General features: G+C 40.6%; 1 protein-coding gene across 3 annotated transcripts; it reads left to right on the top strand.

The window, feature by feature from the left end:
* The first annotated feature begins 7,611 nt into the window (after positions 1 to 7,611).
* On the top strand, positions 7,612 to 25,832 carry ppp2r5ca (protein phosphatase 2, regulatory subunit B', gamma a). Of its 3 annotated transcripts, none has more exons than XM_078276849.1 (14): positions 7,612 to 7,805; positions 13,848 to 14,047; positions 16,836 to 16,946; positions 17,193 to 17,285; positions 17,404 to 17,534; positions 17,643 to 17,702; positions 17,883 to 17,991; positions 18,315 to 18,368; positions 18,564 to 18,734; positions 19,806 to 19,933; positions 20,964 to 21,065; positions 21,236 to 21,308; positions 24,124 to 24,240; positions 25,144 to 25,832. In XM_078276849.1, the coding sequence occupies exons 1-14, from the start codon at positions 7,712 to 7,714 to the stop codon at positions 25,276 to 25,278; spliced, it is 1,578 nt and encodes a 525-aa protein (XP_078132975.1). In that variant the 5' UTR covers positions 7,612 to 7,711; the 3' UTR covers positions 25,279 to 25,832. The 3 variants fall into 3 exon arrangements, with proteins under 3 accessions (XP_078132975.1, XP_078132977.1, XP_078132976.1); XM_078276851.1 differs by having other exon boundaries at positions 7,613 to 7,805; positions 24,159 to 24,240; positions 25,144 to 25,233; XM_078276850.1 differs by lacking the exon at positions 24,124 to 24,240 and having other exon boundaries at positions 7,613 to 7,805.
* The last annotated feature ends 229 nt before the right edge of the window (positions 25,833 to 26,061 follow it).

The following is a 26,061-nucleotide window of genomic DNA, read 5'->3' as shown; positions in this document are numbered from 1 at the left end:
TGTCCTTATCGTTTCTGGCGTGCATCAGTGATGTTGAGTACAGTGCTTTGAGATTGGAAGAGACCTGATTGATTGACTGCTGGACCTGCTGTTTGTTCCCATTGACAGCTTTATCAGCTCCATCTGTGCTCAATTATTCTGTCCACTGAGGTCCATCACAAACTCTGTCAACAGATGCAATACATTACACCAGCAACTGTGATCAGGTTGCTTTGCTGGATCTGATTCGGAAAGGAACTTGACCCTTAAGCACAACATCCTCACTCCTCTTCTCCACTCCTCTCCTGTCCTGTCCTGTCCTGTCCTGTCCTCCTTTGAACTCCACAGTGACACTTGAGTACAGTGATTTCTGTGCTATTTCCTTTGGGTGCAGGAACTACCTTGCCCTACCTTGCTCCAGTAACGGGAGCTCTTCCCTGCGACTCTTGTTTCTGCAGGGTTCCAATAAGAAAGTGCCTCCTGCAACTCAGGTGATGAGGGTGAAGCAGCCGGGGTCACACTCTGCCGCTAAGAAGGAGAAGAGGTTCAGCACTTCCTTTTTCCCTCTCAGTGCTAACAGAGAACTACAGAAACTACTTACACTGACAGGTATTTCTCCTTCACTGTACAGTATCTCTATAAGAAGCTATTACTCTTGTCTTCGAATGCAACTTCACTAAATGTTCCTCCTCTGTAATACCTCATATACATAAGCTGTTACTCTTCTCCTGGAAAATGCTAGAATACCTTTATCTATGATTGTATGTTTGGCCCATATGGATGGAAAGGGAATCATATTAACAATTCATAGCCATGGTGGATCCTCATAACCGCCTTTTTAACCTTGAGGTCTTTGCTCACTACATAATTTATAGCTAAGCAGACTGCCCATCAGCTTCATCTGGAATGCAAATGATGTGCAATCAGCTGCATCTCCAGGCGTACCTGGAGGTAACCGATATTACCCCTGGAGGGCTTGCTTATGTAAGATAACTGACTCAGACTGAATTGACAGTTGTGGAATCTGGGCCATCCAATAATAACTCAAAATGTAAGTCCAAATCAAACATGAACACTCTGTTATAATGAATCATGCACACGTTGAAGGAGCTGATGGGATAACATTTCACTGGAATTGTAGCTTGTACGATTTCATGTGACAAATAAAAGTAATTGATTGATTGAACTTGAACTCTGGCATGTCGTGGAGCATCAGGAGTCCTGCATACACTTCAATGCTGCACTTTAGCACAAGCTTATTTTGTAATACAGCCTGATCAAGCAGCAGTAAGAATAACTGTGATGGGTCAGTTTAGTTCGGCAAACTAACCATAGTAACTCTAACAAGCCCGCTGGTCCCACTGTCAGTGTTTACTGTAAATTTACCGTGTTGATTAACTTTATTAGTAATCGCCACTGATGCCAATTCTGAGACAGTGAGGTTGAGGTTTGAACATTTACATCAATCTTTCATTGCTTCTTTGTTGACACACAGCACTACAGGCAGGATCTGGCCTAAGTGGTTTCCTGTAAACTATACCCAGCTATGCTTTGTTTTCAAACCTGAATGAGCTGGGTGACACTTCGGATAAACAATAGAGATGGACAGGCCACCGTTGACAATGTGGGAATTTTTTTTTTGTTGAAAAATACAAAAATAGCTCCGTTTTAGTTAAAGAAACACTATTTCTGAGAGTTTTGAGAAGAAGTTGAGGAGGAAAGAGTAAAAATAAGAGAATAAGAAAATAACCTGCCTGACCCTTCAGTCGACCGACCGTAGTGACCTGAAGAAACATGCATGAACAGGCAGGGCTCTACAGTAGAGGTCAGATGCAATTAGAGCTGTAACAATTCCAAATTTTGCTGTACAATTAATTGTCTCAGAAATAATTGCGATTAACAATATAATTGTCTTTTAGTCAAATTTACTAAATTTTTCAAACAAATTTTTCAAACAAATTACAGTTTTGAATGAAGTCCAGGTACATCTTTTGGTTATATCACTGTTAAGTGACCCAGATAATGTAGTAACACAGGTACACAGCCTATAAAGTAATCAACACCTCCTTTATTATCATAAAACATTTATTCTAACTGTATCCCCCTTGTCATTTTTGGTGCCAACAACTAGCATAGCTTTAGCTCAACAGTCCAATAATTAGCCTACTTATATAATTACAGTTTGGCATATCTAAACAAAATCAGCAATTACCCTCAACAGTCCTTAAGACCTTAGGTAATGTTAGCGGTTTTACAAAGAAACTGCGATTACGAAAAGGAATTGACAATCAGACAATTATGTAATAATTGTTGCAGGCCTGGATGCAGTTAAGATAATTGCTTGCTCTGTTCCGCTTACTATGGCTGAGTGGCTGTTGTACTGTTGTTGTTGTTGTAGTATGCATGTAGTATGTCTCAGTATCTTTCTAATGTATCTTTTCAATTAGATGCGTAGACACTATACATTTGAACTATTCTGACAATCGATTAATTGGTTAAAGTCATCTTTTAAAGCGAGAAATGCAAAATATTACGCAGTTCAAGCTTCTCCAAGTGAGGATGTTCTTCTTTTCTCTGTTTGATATCATTACAAACTGAATATCTTTGGGTTTTGGACTGTTGGTTGGTTTTCAGTTTTCTGACATTTTATAGACCAAATGATTAATTGATAAATCAGCAGATAAATCAATAGTAAAACAGCTCACCAAAACGATATTTAGTTCAGACATTTTGCATGGGCCTCCCTGTATGACATTTTTATTGTGTATGGTTAATTGATTCAAAGTTTTTCCAAACAGGTTTCTGTCCAATATTCTTGACCTGCAAATGTAGGTTTTATCAGTCGCTGTACATGTAGATTTTAGAGTCCTCTTAAAGAGGAAATACTTTGCTTGTTATGGGGTTTAGGAAAGTCCATTATGTGTTTGATTTCTCCTTCTGTTATTATTTAACATATAAGTAAAATGTCTGAGTTCTGTTGACTTGAAGACTTGAGTTGTGTTTTGTGTCAGATTTTATTTTTAATGTTTGGGAAAGGAGAACAAATTAATTACTTGACTACTTACAATGAAATGTTATATTTTACGTTGTTTTCTAACAAATGCTGCTTTAACCCTTCCTCACAGTATATTTGCTGTCTTAGAAGTTCATGTGGGCTTGTTTGCATGATGCAAATAAACAAATGCTTCTACTGTAGTTCATCAAAATATAACTACATAGAAAACTACTAAAACATATCGAATATTAGACCTTATTGACAAGTACTTGGAGAGCTCAATCAGGCCACAGGCAGATTACAAAAGTATTTGATAATGGATCAAATATACATTTTATCTCAATTTTGTCTTAAATTGCGACTGTCGACGGAGCCTTTCTTGCTGGTGTAGGCAAAATGTTGTCAGTAGGGCAACAATGCATGTTTGATGAAGAAGAGTTAACAGTATGTTGTTCCAAGTGTTGGCTTGTGTTACAGACAATTGGCCCATCCTGTGCTGCCATCTTCTGGCTGAAAATGGTTATTCTGTTGTTTCCTTGGCTGAACTTTTACAGTATGTTGAGCATTTTCACAGCATTTTAACATAATGTCTAGCCTTTTTATTTGCGTTAAGCTTTTGCCATATAAAAGAATAAGGCTGTCTTTGCTATTCTGTATTGATTTTACTGTCAACAAATCTATTGAAAAGACCAAAACCAAAAATGTGTTAGTCTCCCAACTCTCAATGATTTCTCTACTCTGTGTCTGGATCTCTGAAAACATATTGTTTAATTTTTTTAAAGGTTTAAGTAATTTCCTAAAACAACTGTCCTACCAGTAGGAGGTAAGTGGCAGCTTTCAGAAAATACCAGCGCCCGTTGTCATGGCTGTGGAATGTAATGGCACCTCTTGGAGAGGCTTTGACCCCTCAGTAAGAGAATGCCAAGTAAGAACTGCTTAGTGATACACTTGGCCTCCTCTCCTCTCCTCTCCTCTCCTCTCCTCTCCTCTCCTCTCCTCTCCTCTCCTCTCACCACCTGGGTTCTGCCTGTCAGGAAGTCAAGGATCACTGTTTGGAAAACAGCAGGACCTGACGGTATCAGTGGTCGGGGGGGGGTCATCAAACTGTGTGCTGACCAACTAGCGCTGGTGTTCACAATTATATTCAACCTGTCACTGGCTTAGTCTATACCCACGTGCATCAAGAAGTCCACCCTCATTACTGTGCCCAAGAAAACAAGACCAGCCTGCCTGAATGACTACCAGCCAGTGGCACTCACCTCTGTAGTGATGAAACGCTTTGAACGACTCAAGGATTACATCTGCTCCTCACTTCCCAGCAAAATGGACCCATTACAGTTTGTACCATCCCAATGGAATAGACCAGTGGAAAACACCATAGCACGCATCCTCCACACCACCCTGTCACCTGGAAAAGAAAGGAAGCTATGTGAGATTGCTGCTCATTGACGTTCAGCATTTAACGCTATAGTTCCCTCCAGGCTCGTCACAAAGATCAAGGACCTGGGATTAAACACCCCACTGTGCATTTGGACTTCCTGACAGGCAGACCCCAGGTGGTGAGGGTGGGCAGACACACATCTTCCACCCTCATCCTTAACACCGGAGCACCCCAGGGTTGTGTTTCGAGACCCCTGCTGTACTCCCATACACACACGACTGTGTAGCCACTTTCTACTCCAACACCATTATCAAGTTTGCTGACAACACAGCTGTTGTGGGCCTGATCCCAGGCAACAATGAAAAGGACAACAACCTACTCATGAATTTCAGCAAGACCAAAGAGATGATGGACTTTGGGAAGAAGCAGGGAAGGAATTACGCCCCTCTTAATACCAACGGATCCTCAGTTGAGAGGTTGGGCAGCCTCAAGTACCTTGGTGTCCACATCACCAAGGGTGTGACCTGGGCACTGCATTCTGACTCATTGGTAAGAAAGGCAAGGCAGAGACTGTTTCACCTTAGATTCCGGTTATCCCCTCAAATACAGACGTGGCGTCAGCCGATTTTTCCGGGGCTTCAGCCTTGAATGTTTTGAGTGTAGCCTCGAATGTATTTAGAAAAGTTGACTGACAAATATGAAACTGGACGTCGCTTAGGGTCCACATGCTGTAAAAAGCTGTGCAGCTTCAGGTTTATGGATGTGCTCTGCTGTCGACATGCTGCGGCAGATGTGTCGCATTTGTGCTCCGTGTATTTCTGCCATAGTTTCGGTTTTCCACCTCCGATATAGAGCAGTGTACAGCCACTTCCCTAAATTTTGTCTCATTCAGAGACCAGAGACCCAAACGGGGCTCTGTGTCTGTTAGAAGGTCTGAGATCTACCGTATCAGCAGAGCAATCACGTATTGCACAGCAGACTATGGTGCAGGTAGATTATTTTCTGAAATATAGTGACTTTATTCTTGTAATAGCCTATTATAACTTTATTTTTCACAAAATATCATGACTCCTCCAAACCTCAGAGAACACAGATGGGATGAGTTATATTCTGAATGTGCACAAAGTTTTGGACATGAGCAGAAATCTTGCTCAAACATCTGAAATATTACAGTCCAGGGGTTTATTAATACATTAAAATGAATAATGTATCATTGAGGTGAATAATTGTCGGAGGTTACTTCCCCAACAAAAGATGCAAAAGAGAAGGGAAGAGTAAATTGTACCTACATGTGTGCTGACTCAGATATAATTAAAAAAGTCAATCCAAAGGAGAATAAATAATTGAAAGCAATACAGAATGCCTGAGAGCCTTACTGCAATATATTCCATTATGTTTTTATATTTGGATTGTAATCTGTTTCCCTTTACATAAAGATATTTCCAGCATATTGATTCAGAAAAAGGTAGAAATAGGTGCATAAAAATTCACTAGAATGCAGGAAATGAAGTGTTTAATGCTCAAAATTTTCAGGGGGGGGACCCCCAGACCTCCTGCATCATAAGTCGCCACACAAATCTGGAAACAAAACCTTGGCCTTTGGGTTGCCAGGCTAGTTATGATTAGGCCAAATGTTGGTGCCATCTAACTTACATCTACAAACCAGAAGCTAAAATGAACATACACTGGCTATTAACAAGCTGGGCGAGCCATTTGCCGTTTTGCATTGCATTCAGTTTATTTAAATGGGTCCGGGCTAAACCCCGAACCTCCTCAAGTCCTAGAAACGCCCCTGCTCAAATACTGAGGAATTTCTACTCCTGCACTAAGAGCATCCTGGCAGGAAACATCACTTACTGGCTTCTACCCTGAGGCCACTAATGATCTTGATGATCTTACAGTAAATGAGGGCACTGCCTAATACTGTCCCACACAAGCACAAGAAGCTGATGGGATTACATTTCACTGGAATGGTACCTCGTACTATTATGTGACAAATAAAATTGATTTGATTGATTGATTGATTGATTGAAATGGCTGTGAAATGACTGTGAAACTGGTGTCGAACCCCACTGTTATGTAAACTCTGGTCGGCCTTGTGATGCAAATGTGGTTTCACTTCACGTGTCCTCTAATGTATCACAAGAAATGAGGGACAGCTACAGTACTTCATTATGTAAAGATGATATGCAGATTATATGTATTTGTCGCTGTTGTTGGACTTATTTTGGTGTGCAGATTTTTGAAATAAGGGTTAGTCTAAATTTAAATGACCTATATTGTGAAAGTGTGATAGGCTACTATGATTTGTTTTTTTAAACAGATGTTTAAGCCACTAGATAAACTTTCAGACTGCAGCAGTTTCTTGCATTGTGTTTATTTTTCTGTCATCTCGCTTTCATTTCCTGTTTACAGCTAATTTTGTTAAGCACTTGTACGTCACTCTGAATAACATAATACAGCAAATACTGCCATTGCCCTAAATATTGTCGTACAACCCTCTCACAAAAAATATGTGAAGCATAAAAATGAAAACGGTTGATTGAAGCTTCAATTTGTTATAGTACAGCGTCTATTTTATGTCTTTTTTAAACTGGATCTAATCATTTATTTGATTTCATATTATTTTTTTATATTCAGGAAAACACTGACACATTTACAAGGTCTTTCATCTTGTGAAGTGAATAATCACACAGCTATCTACTTAATTTATTTGGATTTTTTGCTGGAGAGCACTGGAGTTTGAGTCTCCAATCGTCCTGTCCTCAGCCCTTATGTGGTTTATTCTTGTCTCCTTCTGTTCCTCATTTAATCCAAAGATTTGAGGCACCCTCTGACCCTCTCCTTTACCTCCTTTTGATAAAGAACCAAGCAGAGATGACAAAAGGAAACAATGAGAGACTTTCAAGATGCAGCCAGTGCCTCTCTCTAAACACACTCAGAGTAAATTATTTCCAGCTTCTTATCCAAAGTCAGATAATGCTGAAAACCCTGCTAATGGTTAAACTGCAAAGGATTTAAATCAATCTGATCTAAAATCTGTAGCAGGGCCTTCCTTGCAGAGCGTCACCAGAGACCAGTGAGTGGGGAGGAGGAGCCGGACCAAAAATTCCACTGGATGACCCGCCCCCTGTGCATCCTTTCAGCCAATCACCAGCCCTCTCTCCCAGCAGCCTTTGCCTTCATTGCTCCAGAGCAGATTGACCTCAGCCAATCAGCTGGCTCATTCACTGCTTACATCACTAACTAGCCAGTTCCCTCCAGCAGCAGAGAGCTTCATTTTCTGATCTGCTTTTGTGCTAAAATGGAGGCTGGCCTCTCGCCCTGAGTGGATCGCCTTCCTGGTTTAGGTTTAGATGTTGACATGCAATAAATCTGGAGACAGGATGGTTGTGGATGCACCTAATTCCAATGGGCCTTTTCAGCCGGTGGCTCTTATGCACTTCAGAGGTATGTAAGGACATATTCTTCCTGTATTGTCCTAGGGAATTAAGGAGAGAGAGAGAGCGCTGTGTTGCTGTGCTCCGGTTCCCCTCCACTGGTTACTGCTTGGTTAGTCAGCATTCAGACGTTTGAGGTACGACCACTGTTTTGTGCTTTGGAAAGCAGCTCTATTGTATTCGAAAGGGAATCGATGAATGGTTATTTGTAAGGCTTGTGTGCATTACTGTGAGACACGGGTGCTACATTAAAATTTGGTTTTACTAGCTAGCTGCTCTCTCTGCCCATCCCCCCGCCAAGCTAGTGATGTCAAAGGAAGTGAGGTCATAGCATAGGGAAGGGTCTTCTCGTGTGTTTAAATGTAATTGTGCCTTTCCGTATTTATGTGTGCAATTATTAATTGTAGCCTTTGAGGAAAAGCTGAAGAAGAGTCCTATATTGTGTTTCATCTTCATATCCTTAGCTGCTCAACCCAGCACAGCATTTTTGTCACACTCCAATTCATCTGGGCACACATTGGTCATAATGTGTAGGCTGTAACGTTAGACAGCCACTGCTCTGCAGCCCCCTACTCTATCTCCCCACCCTTTTCCCTTGTGAGAGACATGCATTGCTTAGGCACCTTTTTGAGACGTTTTTTTTCTCCAAACAAGACACAAGAAACTAAATGTGAATGTGTCTCTTAAGTATCTCTGTCAACAAAGCACTGCTGTCAATATGACCCAGCCATAGCAGTAATGTTTTAGGATTACAACATCGAGTTAGGCCTCTTAATATGTGTACAATGTACTCAGTCATGTTTGAAAGGCCCAGCCTGTTACCACTGTACTCGGGTGCAGCCCAGCGTTAGATGAGGCCTCAGGCAATTATTGATTACACTCTATTGAGCCACAGAGGCCACTGCCTTGAATGACAACTCAGTGTTGGTGGACAATCAGACTCTCTCTGCCTCTTTCCTCTCTTTGTGTGTGTGTGTGTGTGTGTGTGTGTGTGTGTGTGTGTGTGTCTCTCTATCACTCTGACCCCGTTTAGACCAAATGTCTTGTATCCAGATTTTTCCAGATTGTGTCTAGATTCAGTTGAAACTGATTGTAGTATATATCTGGCATCTGAATGTGTTGAATGTTTGAGTGACCATCTATGAGCTATGAGTTTTCACTTTCCTTCTCACATTTGATTCTCTATGTGGGAAAGAGAAACTACTATAAACCAAAACAATGTTTATATGTTCATTTGGACATGCATATGGATTGGACAGGATCACCTCAGGCAAAGATTTACAAACCAGCATCAATATTTATTTAGGCTAGTTTAGACAAATTAACTGTGTTTGAGCCTCACATGCACTACAAAAATGATCTGGTGGCTTATGAGTGTTGTTGAGAATGCATTTGCATCCATGGCCACCTCTGAACCAGACTCTACATCCCAACATTTCCTCAGTATGTTTTGGGTGCATTCATGCATTTGACCCATGTTCATGTTGTCAGAAGTTTGTGTGAACAGGGCCTGTGAATCTCTTTCCTCCCTGTTTGTTACTTTGAGATGCAAGACATCATTTTAATAACAAGCACTGCAGAGCACTTTTTTTCCTATGTCAGTCACAAGAGAGCCTCCAAATTGCAGTCATGAATGTGTCTCGAGGGGCAATTTTTCAAACTTTTCCCAAACAACACGTTTGAGACGATTCGTGAACCATACTTTACTATATGTAAATCCTGGATGCATTCTCAGGTGCTGCTTACAATGCAGCCAAACTTACTTAAATAAATTTAATTTGGCCAACCTAGTTGCTCACATGCCTTCAAATTCGCAACATGTTGTCACATACACACGGTCCCTCTACATAGCTGTAAATAGCAAGCAGTCGATGTTTACATTGATCATAACATACTGTCGATAAAGCAGATTGCCAAACCAGTCCCAACTCCAGACTGGACTAGCAGCTGTTCGTTTGACCCACTTACAGTGATAAAGTAGAGACTGTGACTCCAGTTATTTATTATCTTTGTTTTGAACGGGGGGGGAGCATTAAGATAAATCTCTCTCTGTTCTCCGCCAGACATGATACTCGTGTGTGTGCATGCACATGCTTGTTCCCCTCCTAAGGCTTTTATTGGCTTCATTAATAGATGTCACATTGTGGTTAACATCAATTTTGGGATCACAACACTGGGCCTTTATCTGTTACACAACAACTCACTGGATATTTTCGGAGTGCACAGAAACTTTATAACACAAGCAGACAGACTTATGTAATGGGAGCAACGCAAGTCTGACACGGTCAGGGGGAGCAAGGCAGTACATTCCAGTGCAGCTTCATGTCCCAGTGCAACTAGCACAAATGACAAAATATGTTACAACACAAACCGTATGCCAAGGAGAGAGAAGGTTCACTGACAGAGTTTAGTGTTGGAATTGGAAATAAACACTCACAAATAAAATAAATGGTAATCTTATCCTTTTTATTTCTGTTTCTACCAGTCCTCTGGGTTGAAACTGGTGAACCTCAGTTGACCTAACAGGACTCATTCTGAAACGTGTCCACTTTGGAGTGAATAATATTAATAATAAATGTCTTGGATGAACCTCTCTTTTGTGTTTTTAATTAGGCATTCTGGAATTCCCAACCTCTCACTGTCATCAAGATGAATTGGCCGACTTGAAACTGACACTGCAGAAGTGCGTGTGTGTGTCCAAGCCAAGTCTCCATTATGTCTGAATAGGATATCTCTCTTCCTACCTAGAATCTGCCTATTTGCAAGAATGTCAAGCATGTGTTTGTGTGTGTGCCCTTCCCTGGCCTTTGTCACTCTTTGTGTATATTCTGTGAAATTAGGCCATAAGCGAATAGGTTTAGCGTGTGTGTATCAAGTTTTTTTCTGCAGTGCTTTCCTTGTTACACACCTGCGTGAATGAATTGGCGGAAGGTTTCAATGCCAGCAGTTAATTGGCTCATTACTTTCCGTTTTAATTAAAACAAGATACATGTCAGTAACACAACACAAAGAGACAGAGTTAATGTATCTCAGAATAATTTGTTTTATATACATTTCTGCATTAATATAGCATGTTTACAGTGCTCTGTTTACTGTCCTCAATTGGTTGTTATTATTATTATTTATCTTTTTTCCTTATTTGAACCTTGTGCCAAATCATAATTTGTCTCACAACCTAATTTTCTTATCTCTGTAATTGGAAGCGTTCTGCCTACAGGTTATTGTACAGTCGTGGAAGATAAATGGGATTTATCTATTTTTTGGTTTCCTTTTGACGTATATGCTATGTACATATCTAATCGAATTCAGCTCACCCATGGCGCCAACATCTTCATTCATGTGCAGACAGCTTCCAGGCCTCTGTGTCAGCCTATTGTTAATGCCACACCCTTATACTGATCAGTGTTGGGGAAGACAAAAGTGCATCTTTTCTCAAAGTGCGTTGTATGATTTATTGAGGTTTAACACCATATACAGTGGATAGGCTCTTCTTCATGTTAGGATTATATGAATTTGCTCACTGCACTACCTTACGTCCTTATTGCATTTAGAGTAGTAGAATTGAATTTCAGAGAATACCTGTTTTATTAAGAGGCCATTCCGGTTGTTTACCAACAGGGACACTAATGAAAGCATACATGTGAGTCTAGTAAACTAACCATATTAAAGGTGCAGTAGGTAAGCCTTATAAAACTAACTCATAAGTCATATTTGCTGAATCTGACCCTATGTTCCAGTAGAACTACAGGAAGCATGTCACTTAAAAAAAAAAAAAATCTGGCTCCTCTGGCACCACCTACAGCCTGTAGTGCGCTTTGCAAAAATCCACCGCTCCCTGTTCAGATCCACCATTCATGGCCAGGGGGGGTTTCTAACGGCGTGTCAATCACTGCTCATGCGCACACATTCATTCTCCCTTGTAGGGGGAGGGGCTTAGGAGACCGTTTTGGGCTTTAGCAGAAAGGGGGGGAGGGACTGAGAAGTTGTTCTAATTTTTTGGCTAAGTCCTGGAAGATTGCAATCCTACCTACAGCACCTTAAAGTATGTTTTGTTGGTGCGTTATAATTTTTCGCAGGGTGGTGTGGCGAGGGGAGTGTCAATGAAACAGCCCATTTGTGTGGCGTCCTGTTGTGTTCTTAACCCCCCCCCAACAAAGCACAAGTAGACTTTATATTTCACAATTACTGTTTTCCGTCAGATCGGCCGCAGCCTAAACGCACTACTGTTTTTTTGCCGGAACGTTGGACGGCCAACGCAGGCAGTCTGAACAAGGCCTCATTGTATCTATGTTGCATGCAGCTGCTGTCAGTTAAATTAACCCACACCAAAGTTTAGTGAAGAATTATGTATTATATTTTTGCCTTTGCTATTATACAGAATCAAATTTTAAGTCCGTCAGGGAAGAAACTTAAGATAACAAAACCAGTTTGACAGACATTATTGCCTTATTAACAGCCTTATTTGCATCACCACCAGAAAGAATTAACCCTGGTTCCAGAGTTTGCACTCCTACTCTTTTTGATAAGAAAACAGTAATTGAGTGTACATCTGTTTATTGTTAATGGCCCTTTTGGCAATAGCTATACAATTTAATAAATACACTTTTTTTACCTTCTTGGAAAGAGTTAGATGAGAAGATTGATTCCACTCTCACATCTGTTTATTAAAATGTAAGGCTGCAGCCAGTTAGCTTAGCCTTAAAGTGCTCATATTATGCTTTTTCCCTTTCCTTTATTGTGTTATATATCTTTTTTGTGCATGTAATCAGTTTACAAAGTGAAAAAGCGGCAATGTGCAGTACAACAAAAATATTCTGTTTTCTAAAAATTAAACCATGTAAACCTATTCTGGTACAACCTCTAAATACAATTTATGAACCTGAAAATGAGCATAATATGAGCACTTCGAGGCTGGAATGGGGGAAACGGCTAGCCTGGCTCAGTCCTGTGACGAGACGAAGAACACCAAGGTCTTATTTGGTAATAAGTATGCTTTAGAAGTGTTGGTAGGCAGATACTTACCTTTGGACAGACCCTACCATTTCCATGTCTTTTTATGCTAACTGAGCTGATCGGAGCTTCATATTTAAAGGACAGATGAGCAAGGTCGATCTTCTCATCCGACTCTTGGCCAAAAAACCTATAAGCATGTTTTCCAAAATGATCAACTCTCCCTTTTTTAAACAGTGTATAGCATCATATAAATTAACTTAAAGAAATGAACCGTTATCCAGATATTTTAGATCCAGATGTTTTTTGTGCCATAATAGCGATTATTTGGGTAGCTGAGGAACATGTGTAGATCTTCTTCCAATGTGACTATCGAAGATAAAAACCAAACATCATAGGAGAGAAAGGAAAAACAAGCTACATCAGAGTTGTCACATAACTACATAATTATGGTGTCAGTGTGTTATTACAGCACCACATGAGCAGGTAGGAATTAAGAGTAACCAAAATGGATGTTTCCTCTTTGTGTTGTCATGTGTGAGGTGTTGGCTCTGGCAGAATTGTTTGTTTATGAGTCTATGCTCTTGAGTGCTTGGGTGGAAATAAAGTAAAAAGAGGAAGTCCTCAAACCACCATGGCATACAATGACTTAAATAGCTAGGTTTTCCTTTATGAAAATATCTTTTGTTATTTTTTTTTATTTTCAGCGTGTTTGTCAAATGGCTAGACTGTGACCATTCACCTAGTTCCCAAATCATCCTCCACTCCTTCTCCATCTTCTCCACTCTGCTGCCTTTCTCTCAGTACACTTTAGTCTTCGTTACTCATTTGCTAGTCTTCATCACTCTCTTCTACCTCCATATTTCTTTTTTCTATCGCATTGGATTTTTAACTCTCATCCTTGACAGTTAAACCGCCCCTCCTTTCTTTTGTGACCCCTCACTTTTTGAACATGCCTTTATTCTCCTAAATTCTCAACCGCCTTATCTTATCGCCGCTGTGTAGCAACGCTACGCCTTCAACTCTTTTGGTCTTCCCTGGACTCTTTCGCTCCTTTTCTTCCCTTTACAAAACTCAAGTATCCCCTTCTTTGTCTCCTCAGATGTGGCCCCCGCAGAGCAGGAGAAGCTCTTCATCCAGAAGCTGCGCCAGTGCTGCGTTCTTTTTGACTTCCTGTCTGACCCGCTGAGCGACCTGAAATGGAAGGAAGTGAAGCGGGCGGCGCTGAGCGAAATGGTGGAGTACATCACCCACAACAGGAATGTCATCACAGAGCCCATCTACCCGGAGGTGGTGCACATGGTCAGTAAAACTGGAGGGGGTTAAGTTTGCGGTTCAAGCTGAAGATGAGGGTGAAACCCGGGCTGAGAATAGGGGCAGGCTGCAGGACAGAGATAGTAGGATCACAGCTTGGTGTCCCAGCTGATGCTTGTGATCAGGTTTTGTTGGGGGGGTTTGCTTAGGGCAGAAGGTGTCTATTCAGTCCCCTTTTTTGAAATGATTTGTTCAGCTAGTATGCTTGCTCTTGCCTTTCAAATTATTTTTTTAAAACGAAGTGGGTTAAAGCCAAAGAGGAGAGGGAAAAGTCATAGATGTATTTTCTTCCATGAAGACTTGCAAAAGCTGTAATGATCTGCAAGATTTCATGTATACCAATGTTACATTTTATTACTGAACGGGACTTTTCATATAGTCGTTATCAGGGCAAAATGAAATGTGTCCAATACTTTGGTTTATGACTATAAACCTGCAAAACTAATAACATTCCCACCAGCCTTAGCTGTACTTTGAGTGCTAATTAGCAAATGCTACCATGCTAATATGCTAAACTAAGATGTAGGGCTGAGTAAAATAATCAATTTTCCGATTAAAATCGATCTATGTTCGAGTGATCTGATATCGATTCATAAAATCCAGGTGTCAATCTCATACTTGACACCATGGATGTGTAAGTAAAACGTACTTTAGACTTTTTGGTCATTAACCAGGTGCATTCTAAAACAATTTACAGCTTAAGTTCTCAGAGAATCTCTTTTTATATCCAAGCAAAATTGGTATTGTAACAGAAATTTCCCTAACCTAATTGATATAAAATGGAAATGTGATCAAATCGGGACCTTCTGAATCGATTCGGGAAATCATTGGCGATATGCAGCCCACGGTATTGCGTGCTAAACATCAGCATGTTAGCATAGTCCTTGAGAGCTGCATATAGGGTATAGCATATGATGTTAGCATTTAGCTCAAAGCACAGCTGTACCCTCTCACAGTGTTTATTGTTTTCTGTGTAGTATTTCAATTGTATTTTATGTAATTTCTAAACTGTATGTATGTATTATCTAGCCCTCCTTCCCTTTCCCAATGCCACTTGTCAGGCCGCCAAGTTTATTTGTACAGCACATTTTAGAAACAAGACAATTAAAAGTGCTTTACATAGCACATTAAAGAGTAATTTAAAGAGAATACAAAATAAAAACAAGCTGCAGTGTAAGAGAGAAACAATTTGACTTGATTTAATAGAAGGCAGCAGAAAACAGAAAAGTCTTCAGCTTTGCATGAAAACTGAACGCTGCTTAGTTCTGACTCTCCAGAAAGCAGACCTCTTCCAGACGACCTGAGAGGTCTAGATGGTTCATAATGTAGCAGAAGATCAGAAATGTATTTTGGCCCATAACTATTCAGTGCTTTATAAACCAAAGGTAGAATTTTGAAATTGATTCTTTGAGAGACAGGAAGCCAGTGTAAAGACCTCAGGACAGGAGTGATGTGATCCACTTTCTTGGTCTTAGTGAGCAGCCGAGCATACTATTATTCAACTTTTAAAGCCAGCGTTGCAGTTTAGCTTAAGCTTTCACACCACAATTTCTTCATAAATTGCCATGTCTAGTATGTTAGTCTTTCCCAGAAAAGCCTTTCCTCTGTTACAAGGGGTGTGATTAATTTTCAGCAGAAGCAATAGTGATTTGTTTGAAATTATTGATTTACAACTAAACTTCAGCAGCACAGTCCAAGCAAACCAAAATGATCATGATGATAGACGTTCTGCTAACCATCTCATCACAGCCTTTAGTGTGCAGAGATACAAAAATGAAGCTATAAACATGGAAAGGTAAGAGTATCTTACTCAACCACAAACTACTATCTTTTCACCAACAAAGCCAACAGCAGAACTGCGATAATCATGGTTATGACATTCCCATTTACAGTTTTCATTGTGGAGTTGATGCACAGTCATCGTCACAGCCTGTTCTGGGTTGAAGTGCTGCTCAGTCCAGATAGTCTATCTACCTTTTAGCCTGTAGCCTGTCTTGTCAAACAAGGTTCCCAGTGTTTTAGTAGGCCACCTGCACTGTCCCATGATCTGCCTGGCGGAGAACAGCAGCCCACAGGGGAGTCAGTTGACACTGAGAGACCAGAAACACAACACACTTGGATTATTGTGGGACAAACCTTTTGAGGCCAGTTGCAAGGACAAAGTTTAACATTAACCTAAAACGAAAAATAATTTTAGAATACCTAAGATGGGACACTTCATGGATGTTTACAAACACAACTTAAATTTAGTTAAACGTATTATAGACTCTAAGGACGGTCACCTTTTTTTTTTTTTTTGAGCAGTAACAAATCAAGAATTGAAACGTGGCACTAACATGAGTTCCTAATCATTTAACACTAAATAAATGAGTTGTACCCCTGATATGATCCCAGCACTTATAATCAATCTTCAAGCAATTCAATTGATTTAAAACCATGCATGGTTAGGAGTTTATGAAAATAAGTTGCATTTGTCACATACTTGATCTTGATTCGTAGTACAGGCCTCTGGTCTGTTGAAAATGATGCAGTCTATTGATGTGGTTTCACTGTTGGTTTAATGTGTCATGACGGGAAACATTTAATCAAGAGTGGGAAACTTCTGACAGGAAGTCTGGGTCTCGCTGTGTTTTTGTGAAAATCTCATGTAACCTATTCTGGGTAGAGATTTTGGCATTGGTGTGGTTGAAACATGAACTATGACTTTGGGTTATCAATACAACAAAAGGAAGTCCAGTGGAATAAACACTCATGGTATCATTTTCACTTCTTCCAGTTTGCAGTAAACATGTTCAGAACGTTGCCTCCATCGTCCAACCCCACTGGAGCGGAGTTTGATCCAGAGGAAGACGAGCCAACACTTGAAGCTGCATGGCCACACCTCCAGGTTGACATTTAAATCGTTTAATCATCTGCAAAACAGTGAGAGGTTTATAAACGGTTATTTTCCGACAACCTCGAAGCCCAGCATGGCTTTAGTTTCTAAAGTTTACAAAACAGCATGTCTGTATTTGGTTTTGGTGTTAGAGCATTTGTGAACTGAACCTTATTGTTATATACATTGTGCACACTTTACACTCATAAATTCCCTCTCAGCATTCATACCTTTTTTGTTTTCTTGTTTCTGTTGCAGCTGGTCTATGAATTTTTCCTTAGGTTTTTAGAATCGCCCGATTTTCAGCCTAACATAGCAAAGAAATACATCGACCAGAAATTTGTTATGCAGGTAAGAAAATAATATTTTTGCCAAATTCTTCCGACCGTATAGTAGAAAAACAACAATTACAAAACACAATTTGCACGAGGACTGTCATTATGGTAATCTCCCTTCTCTTGCATTGTAGCTCCTAGACCTATTTGACAGTGAGGATCCCAGAGAGAGAGACTTCCTCAAAACCACCCTCCACAGGATCTATGGAAAGTTCCTGGGGCTGAGGGCGTACATCAGAAAACAGATCAATAATATTTTCTATAGGTCAGTGCAGGTCTCCCACTGCTCTAAAACATGTATACCAAGATAGATGGTCCACATATGAAACATTCATTTTGTTAGTTAATACAGTCTGTGTATTTGTTCCTACAGGTTTATCTATGAGACAGAGCACCATAATGGTATAGCTGAACTACTGGAAATACTTGGAAGGTATGGCCCTTAGTTGAAGTTACAAGCTCTAATGTCTTTGTGGCTTTCATACAACTTTTACATGACATTCAATGCTTCTTTTGGCATAACTGTGCTGAATGTTAAAGCTTCCCAATGATCAGCGGTTGCATGCCAGTCTTCTTCTTCAGGTGTGATAGTACTTTTGTGTTTATTTCACAGCATAATCAATGGCTTTGCCTTACCACTTAAAGAAGAGCACAAGATTTTCCTGTTGAAGGTTTTATTGCCTCTGCACAAAGTCAAATCACTCAGTGTCTACCATCCACAGGTGAGTGTGTCGAACACAAAATGAGGCATGAGAAGCTTGATTAGTTTTTTTGTCAAGCTGTGTGGAAAAAGAGACATGGCACATTAATTATTTACAGGTCACCCTTTTTAAAAAGAAAAGAAAAAAAAACATTCTTGTCCAAACCTGCTTTGAGTACACGCCTCATGTTTTCATGAGAGCAGCAGACCATTCGGCAGGTTTTGTCAAAAAATGGTGTTGCGTGTCCCAGCCAGTCTGTCCTTCAGCTATCAACGTGTCCCCCCCCCCCCTGTTACCTTTTTACTTGGACAGTTTAATACATTGTTTGCTTATGTGTTTTGCAGCTGGCCTACTGCGTGGTGCAGTTTCTGGAAAAGGACAGCACTCTAACTGAGCCGGTATGTCAAATAAAAACATGGTTGAATCATTTTCATCTCTTTCATAATGCTGCTTGCTGAAACTCCCTTTTTTGATGCGCAAATTGATTTAAAAATATGTAGTTGGTGCCTTTTTTGGTTTCATAAACTGCTATCCCTTTATCCTCCGTGATTGGTTATTCAACACTATCATTTCTTTCGTCATCATCCCAACAGGTGGTAATGGCTCTACTAAAGTACTGGCCAAAGACTCACAGTCCCAAGGAAGTGATGTTCCTCAACGAGCTGGAGGAGATCCTGGACGTCATCGAGCCCTCTGAGTTTGTTAAAGTGCAGGAACCTCTTTTCAGACAGCTGGCCAAGTGTGTGTCCAGCCCGCACTTTCAGGTAACCGATCGGTGATCACAATCTTACCTTCATAAAGCGTGATTTATGATTCTGCGTTTAAATCGGCGCCATAGCTACATACATTGGTACGTGGAGATACCGACCCTACGCCGGACCCTTGCTGTAGCCTGACGTGCACCTCTCGGAAAATTTAAAGGGGAACTATGCAGTTTTTTTTTTTTTAAGCTTGTTTTTAACTTAACTGAAACAGCTTTGGAGTCATTGGAATGGTTATATGACTTTTCGCCTATGAGCGGAAAAACCACCGTTGCAACTTTTGGCCGGCAAGTCGCTGGCCTCAGCATCAGGAAGTATTGCGTGATATCAGGTCTCGCGATGTAACGAATTGCTTTAGGCACTGAACACATACACGCTCCCATCCAGGAACCAGCTGATAGCGATGGAGTTTTTCACACTATCGTCATGGCTGAGACGGCAAAAAAAGTAGCAGAAAGCTAGGAAAGCATTGTCAGAGGAACAGAGAAAGAGGAAACGGCAGACTGACCGAGCGAGTTTTTACACCGTGTTGCCAAATATCTATTCCGAAGCTGTAGGTGGAGCTCTATAGAGAAACCTGCGAGCAAAAAGCGAAAGAAGAAATTGCCAAAACTGCATAGCGCCCCTTTAACTACACGTCGTAGCGATGCACGTCGCCCAGCCGTGGCTTGGTAGAGTTGCATTTCCCCCTACTCATATACTGGTTCTTCTTCTCCATAAACAGCATGAAGTCAAGGAGAGGGTTAACTTTTCCTAATATAAATTTCCCACCGTGGTCAGAAAGCACAGGAGAGCCACTGTTTCTCTCACTATGACTCTAGAGTCGCTACTCACTCCGAAGCTAATCGCCGTCGCTCTCTCTCACTGGCTCTACCACACACACATGCCGGCCCTGCTTTTCTCTTAAAAAGATCGACGCACACGTATAAACTTCAGGCCACTAACGTAGGCTACGGCGAAAGCTCTGCGTGGAGCCTCTGCAGAACCATAAATCACACTTTACTCAGGAAATAAGTTATTCAGGTGGAGTGGTGGTGGCTGTCAGTATATGCCTGACTGAGGTGTTCTTTGTAGGTGGCAGAGAGAGCTCTGTACTACTGGAACAACGAGTACATCATGAGTCTGATCAGCGACAACGCAGCAAAGATCCTGCCGATTATGTTTCCTGCTCTGTACCGCAACTCTAAGACCCACTGGAACAAGTAAGATACTTTGAATGTAGTTCTGTGCATTACACAGGCTGTGCTACTGTCTTAAAAGCTCGGTAATTCACACTGCATGTAACACCAGTCTGACACATTAGCTCACATAGTGCTATCTCTCAAGTGTGTGTGTGTAGACATTTGAGCTTGGTCACAGAATGTATTCCTGCATATCAGTAAAACACTTCCCTAGAAGGATTAGAGAGTAGAATTTCTAAAAGGCTTTATCATAACCTTTTTAATGCCCTTTTTATTGTATATATATTTCTGCAGATTCTTATTATAATTTATAGTTTTGTGCTTTCAGTGCACATTAAAAATACTTTCAATTACTTTAATATCTCTAATATCTGATATGATGAATATAAGCTGAAACAAAAGATTAGCTGATGAACAGAAAAGTAATCTGCAACTGTTTTGTTATCGATAAAGTAATTTTTCAAAACAACCCTACGTATAACTTTCCACTTACATTTTTATATCATTGTAACCCTTAATATCTTTTAAGGCTTAAAAGATGCAGTAGGTAAGCCTTATAAAACTAACTTTCTGTCATATTTGCTGAATCTGACCTTATGTTCCAGTAGAACTACAGGAAGCAGGTCATTTAAAAAGAAATCCAGCTCCTCTGGCACCACCTACAGCCTGTAGTGCAATTTGCAAAAATCCACCGCTCCCTGTTCAGATCCACCATTCATGGCCAGGGGGGGTGTCTAACTGCGTGTCAATCACTGCTCATGCGCACGCATTCATTCTCCCTTGTGGAGGGAGGGGCTTAGGAGAGCGTTTTGGGCTTTAGCAGAAAGGGGGGAGGGACTGAGAAGTTGTCGATGTTCAAATTTTTTGGCTAAGTCCTGGATCTTCACAATCCTACCTACAGCACCTTTTAACATTTAAAATAAAATGTGTTTAAAATGTTCAAATCAAAAGCACATAGCTATATATTTTTTTAAATGTCAGTTATTTGCAGGTGCTGTAGCTATCGCCAAGTGTCAGGCCTTAATGTGTGTGTATGTGTGTGTGTTCCCAGGACCATCCACGGCCTCATCTACAACGCTCTGAAGCTTTTCATGGAGATGAATCAGAAGCTCTTTGATGATTGCACACAGCAGTTCAGGGCCGAGAAAAACAAGTAGGCACTATAGACTCTTCTCCCACTCAGTTAATCTTTTTTTTTAAACAATGTCTGAGTGACACATAATGATCAGCCTCAACACTGCAGCTAAATGGGTGTTGGGTTTCACATCTTATCAGCGGAGTGGAACAGGTTAATGACGTGAGGTTCGGTGCTTTGTTCAACAGAGAGAAGGCAAAGTCAAAAGAACGTGAAGAGGCTTGGATCAAGATCGAGAACCTCGCCAAGTCAAATCCACAGGTGAGCAGTGTGTGCAACCATCTAACCTCACCTGTTTTTCACCTTACTACCACAGTGTGTGTGTGAGTGAGAGTGTGTATGTGTGTGTGTAGCATTAATCTTTACGAAATAAGTGTCTTGTGTTTTCTGTAAGTCAATTTTGTTGTAGAATTATAGTTCCCTTTCCATCTTATCCCGTCAAGGACTCCATGTGTTGATACTATGACTTGGTAGTTACTGTTTTCTAAAATTACACTGCTGGTGAAGATTGAAAGAGCATGATGAGTGGTCTTGTTCTGAGAATGTGCTTAGATGTGGTGAATGCTTGAATCGGACAGCTCTAAAAGGCTCTCTAAAGAAGTATTTGATTCATTTAAAGATTAACTATATGCAGACATTTCTGTGCCCTTTTGGGAAATATCCTTATTCCTTTTCCTGCCGAGAGTTAGATAAAAACAGCTATCCTGGCTCTGTCCAAAGGTAACAAAATCCTATTAAATCCTAATTCTTGGCCGGGTGCAGTAACTTCCCTGGGTCTTGTCACCGTGAGGTTGCCCGGCAACCATTGAAGACTCCAGGAAGTCACTGCGCCCAGCCAAGAAATAATCCAGCACACAAACCCGCTGTAAAACAACAATTGTTGTTTTTACACTTTGGTTTTTGTACAGATTAAATACGCAAGATATAATTTGACATATCGTTTTAATTAGTGAGCTTTACAGGGGCTGGTTTACAGATGTTGTCATTGTTGGACAGAGACATGCCAGTCTTTGTGCTAAGCTATCTATCTGCTTGCTTCAGTCACATACTGTATTTACAGTACAGGCATGAGAGTGGTATCAATCCTCTCTTCTAACTCTAGGCAAATAAGCACATTTCCCAAAATGTTGACCTATTAATTTAAATGTGCAAAAAAATAAATGTTTCAATCCAAACAGATCAGTGCCACAACGTCAATGTGCTATAAAAGATTTAGTTTGGAGTTGAATTTATTTTGGTGTCCCCAGCAACTGATGGTCTCTTAACATCTTTTGACACAGGTGCTTTTTCATAATCAACACTTGCTGTGAATCCCAAAAATCTGTAGTAAGAGTCCTCAACTAAAGGATATAAAACGGCTAGCTGCAATAGATCAGGGGTCTCATTTATAAAACTGTGCGTAGGATCCTTACTATAAGTGTACGTACGCCCAAAAGCCCAAAATGGCGTATGCCAAAAAAAAAAGTCTGATTTATAAAACTGTGTGTACGCACATGTAAGCAAAGTTCCCTTTATCAATCAGAGATTACCTACAAGTGTGCGTACTTGAATCAGCCTCTTATCCCGCTCTGTACACGCCCATTTTAACCATAAATAGTCAATGCAAAGCACCTTGTGAATGCTGATCAGTATATGAATGACGCTGGCAGTTGTTAGATCGAATCATGATGACTGGCGGAGAAAAAGCCAAAAACTTCTCAGACGTTCGGGAATTGCTGCAAATTGAATTATAATTTCGGACTGTTCTTGCACAGGGTAGGGAAACCTGATCCATAACTACATGTATTAATAATACGTCCAAAACGGCAGGCATTACGGCACTCGGACAGCTTCGATATACCAGACATATATAATAAGATTTAACAGAACGATATATTATATCCAAACAAGCCTTAGTGATGAAGTTGAAGATTATATATAATATTTATTTAAAAAAAACACTTGGCTGTCTGACATTTCCCTCTGGAAACAGCCGGTTTCCCCCAGAGTGGCGAGGACCTGTATTTGGACCGGGATGGCAAGGTTCCGGCGCGTTGCCCTACTGGACCCAATTCAGTACATGGATCCAAGAGCACAGCTTTAGGGAATCTAAATCGGCATATTAGCCAGTCATCGTCATGGTCCCCTGAAGTCTCTTTTTCTCCCGATTCTTCCCGAGTCTTCCTGCAGTGCCAGCAGTGCCATCATGCAGCATTACGCACGGGTTCACCACAGTATTTGTTTACAACAATTTGTGATTGTTAACACCTTGCCAACACAGCATCAACTAGTGGTATCCCCCACCCCGAGATACAATTTGAAGACGAAAGAAAGTCTAATAGGCAAACACACTTTTCTTCATGCAGGTTTTGTCACGAACAGTATTAAAGTTGTGTGTAACGATTGCGCTTTACACTGTGTTCTGCCGTTATCTAATGCTACGGTATTTTATGCTATCCTGTATTCAATGCAGTCGGGCCATCCCCCCCTCCTGCACGCGCTCCGTAGCGGACAATGTGACGGTGAGACAGCGCCGATTAAACATTAAGAACACATTTTTATTAAAGATTTGAGTTGGATTTTACAAGGTGTTTATGGAACAAGTACTACTAAGTACAAGCGCAAATAACACTGCTGGATTTAATCTTCATGGTAACGTGGATGATATAGAGTGGAAAGAATGTGTGTGAGGCATATCAATACTTGAAAATATTAATTCAATAGTAATAGAGTAATCGTTTTTCCCAATTAATTTCTGCAGTCTGACTTCAGTTCACCGCCTCACCATCTGCGTCACCAATTCCTATTTTGTCTCCAAAATGTGCGAACGCATGGGTTAGAGTTTGCGTGGAGGACCGCACATTCTCCTGTCAAGTTTTGTTTTTTTTATAAATCACAACCTTTGCGTGGGAAGTGGCGTACGCACATTTTCAGCCCCGTTTTGTGCGTACGGCACGTTTATAAATGAGACCCCTGAGCTGCTTTTTTTTTTTTCTTCAGTCCAGAGCCTCTTGATTCATTCTTCTTGCATGCGACTGAAAGTCTCTTCTCCATCCTTTTGTGTTTTTGTTTTTGTTTCTCTTTCTTTTCAACATAGTTCTTTATGTATGTTGATTCCTCTGACCTCAATAGTCCTGTAGCAATGGAGACGGATGTCCCTTTGATAGAAGATGTTCTGAGGTTAAAAAAGACAGTTGAGGAGGGCGCGACTCAGGTAAACCTGACTTTCTCTCTGTCTCTATGCATTTTTCCTGTTATAATCACACTATAAATGAATAGGCTTGTGTGTTCCCAGAGCTTGCAAAGTCTTCTAATTGAAGCTACTCGCACTGTATCAATTATCATTGTATACTTACTGTATAAAATGATAGTCTTTGTTCGTGTTTTTGTTGTTAATGTAGTTTTTTTTCAAATCAAACCACTTTTATAAAAAACAACGCAAAAACAAATCATGGACTAAACACTGGAATCAAGAGCTTTATTTTGTGTGTGCCTGCCTCCCCTTGCATGTTGTCTAAGTAGTAGGAGCCCTAACGTGTTCAATATTCCCTAAATAAGTATATCGTGTGTATGTGTAAAAATTGATTAAATAAAAGGTAACAAGAAAAAGTGTCTTTGTGTAAATTGTCATTATGAAATAAAAAGAGCCTTTTGGAATAAATTCAATATTAGAATACAAATAAATCCTATAATAAAATAAATTTAGTTTTGTAATAATTAGTAAAATGTTAATCTTTTTTTTAAATTTTTTTTTATAATTTTAAATGTATTGGTTCAGATATATTTGACACAATTCTTATAGTTATTTCATAATGTCTTATTTATTTAATTCATTGAAGACTTTGGGGCTCCATAAATGTCTGATGTTGTGTATTCAATTTAAAGTTCTAATAATGTTAGGCAGGTATGGCTGGATCAGTACAATATGTTTTAACTCAGTCCTGGTTTTCCTCTGCAGATTAGATTTTCACCTATGTAACTGAATTGTGCCCAAGCTGTCGTGCTTCATCATAAAGATATGATCAGAACAGCGACAACTTGACATGCTGACAGGAGATGACGAGAAACGCTCTAATGAAGTCTAACTTTCTCCTCTTGTCTCGGCTCGATCTTACAGTTGCAGCATGACCAGCGGAAAGAGCGGCCTATGGTGCGACGCAAATCTGAGTTGCCTCAGGATATCTACACCACAAAAGCCTTGGAGTCCCACCGCAGAGCTGAAGACATGTTGACCACCCACGATGGACTCTAGGTCCCGCCACCTGCCGGCTCTTTGTTCAACTGCCCCTTTTACCCTCGACAGCCATGGACATCCTCTTCGCCCAGGCGCCAGAATTACACTGACGACCCATGTTGGGCTCTCCATCCCTCCTCCCAGCACCAGTTTTCCCAGAATCCTCAGTTTTCCTTCATTCCTGCTGCCCCAGTGCAGAAGCCGTGTTTTCTCCTCCCTCAGTTTTCTGCTTTCTCAGGTTTTTTTTCTTTATTTGGAGAGGAGTGGGAGTGTGTTTGTCTGTTAGCCTTCGCCACATTCATTGTGTTCTCCGATTATTTCCCCCATCGGTTCCTCTTACCTTGCTTTCTCCTTCCATCCCCCTGTGCGCTCACTGTAAATGTGGAACCTGGGAGTATGGATGCCACAACGCTGGCTCCTTCATTCCTTCTTGCAAACACAATGGATTGGACATGGAAACATAGGAACTGACTGACTCACTGTCTAAGGAACGTCACTTGGTCTCTGCTTGGTTTTCATTTCTGTCAATGGAACAAAAACAGAACCTGTTGGTCAGATGAACGACATGACTTTCCTGTCATCCGTTGTATGTTTTCTTAATTTTTTTGCTCAATCTAACGGACATCTTGTCAGTGCCAAGACTGTTGTGTTCTTTGTTTTCATGTTTTTATCTGTGACTTTAACAGGGACACCTGCCTTTGTTTTGGGTCACTGGTGTTTGAAAGTTGTTGTTTTTTTTTGTTGTTTTTTTTAAGTTTAGCACACCAGACCAAACTGAGGCTCGTCCTTCAGCCTTGCAAT

Source organism: Sander vitreus, chromosome 20 (assembly GCF_031162955.1).
Source record: "Sander vitreus isolate 19-12246 chromosome 20, sanVit1, whole genome shotgun sequence".
Classification (NCBI taxonomy): domain Eukaryota; kingdom Metazoa; phylum Chordata; class Actinopteri; order Perciformes; family Percidae; genus Sander; species Sander vitreus.
Note: the sequence above shows the minus strand (reverse complement) of the source record. Positions and strands in the feature narration are given on the sequence as shown.

Coding starts and splice junctions, on each gene's coding strand:
- ppp2r5ca (XM_078276849.1), top strand. CDS start 7,712: ATGTTGACATGCAATAAATCTGGAGACAGGATGGTTGTGGATGCACCT. Junction 17,286..17,403: donor ACCAGAAATTTGTTATGCAG/GTAAGAAAATAA, acceptor CTTGCATTGTAG/CTCCTAGACCTATTTGACAG. Junction 21,066..21,235: donor TTCAGGGCCGAGAAAAACAA/GTAGGCACTATA, acceptor TTTGTTCAACAG/AGAGAAGGCAAAGTCAAAAG.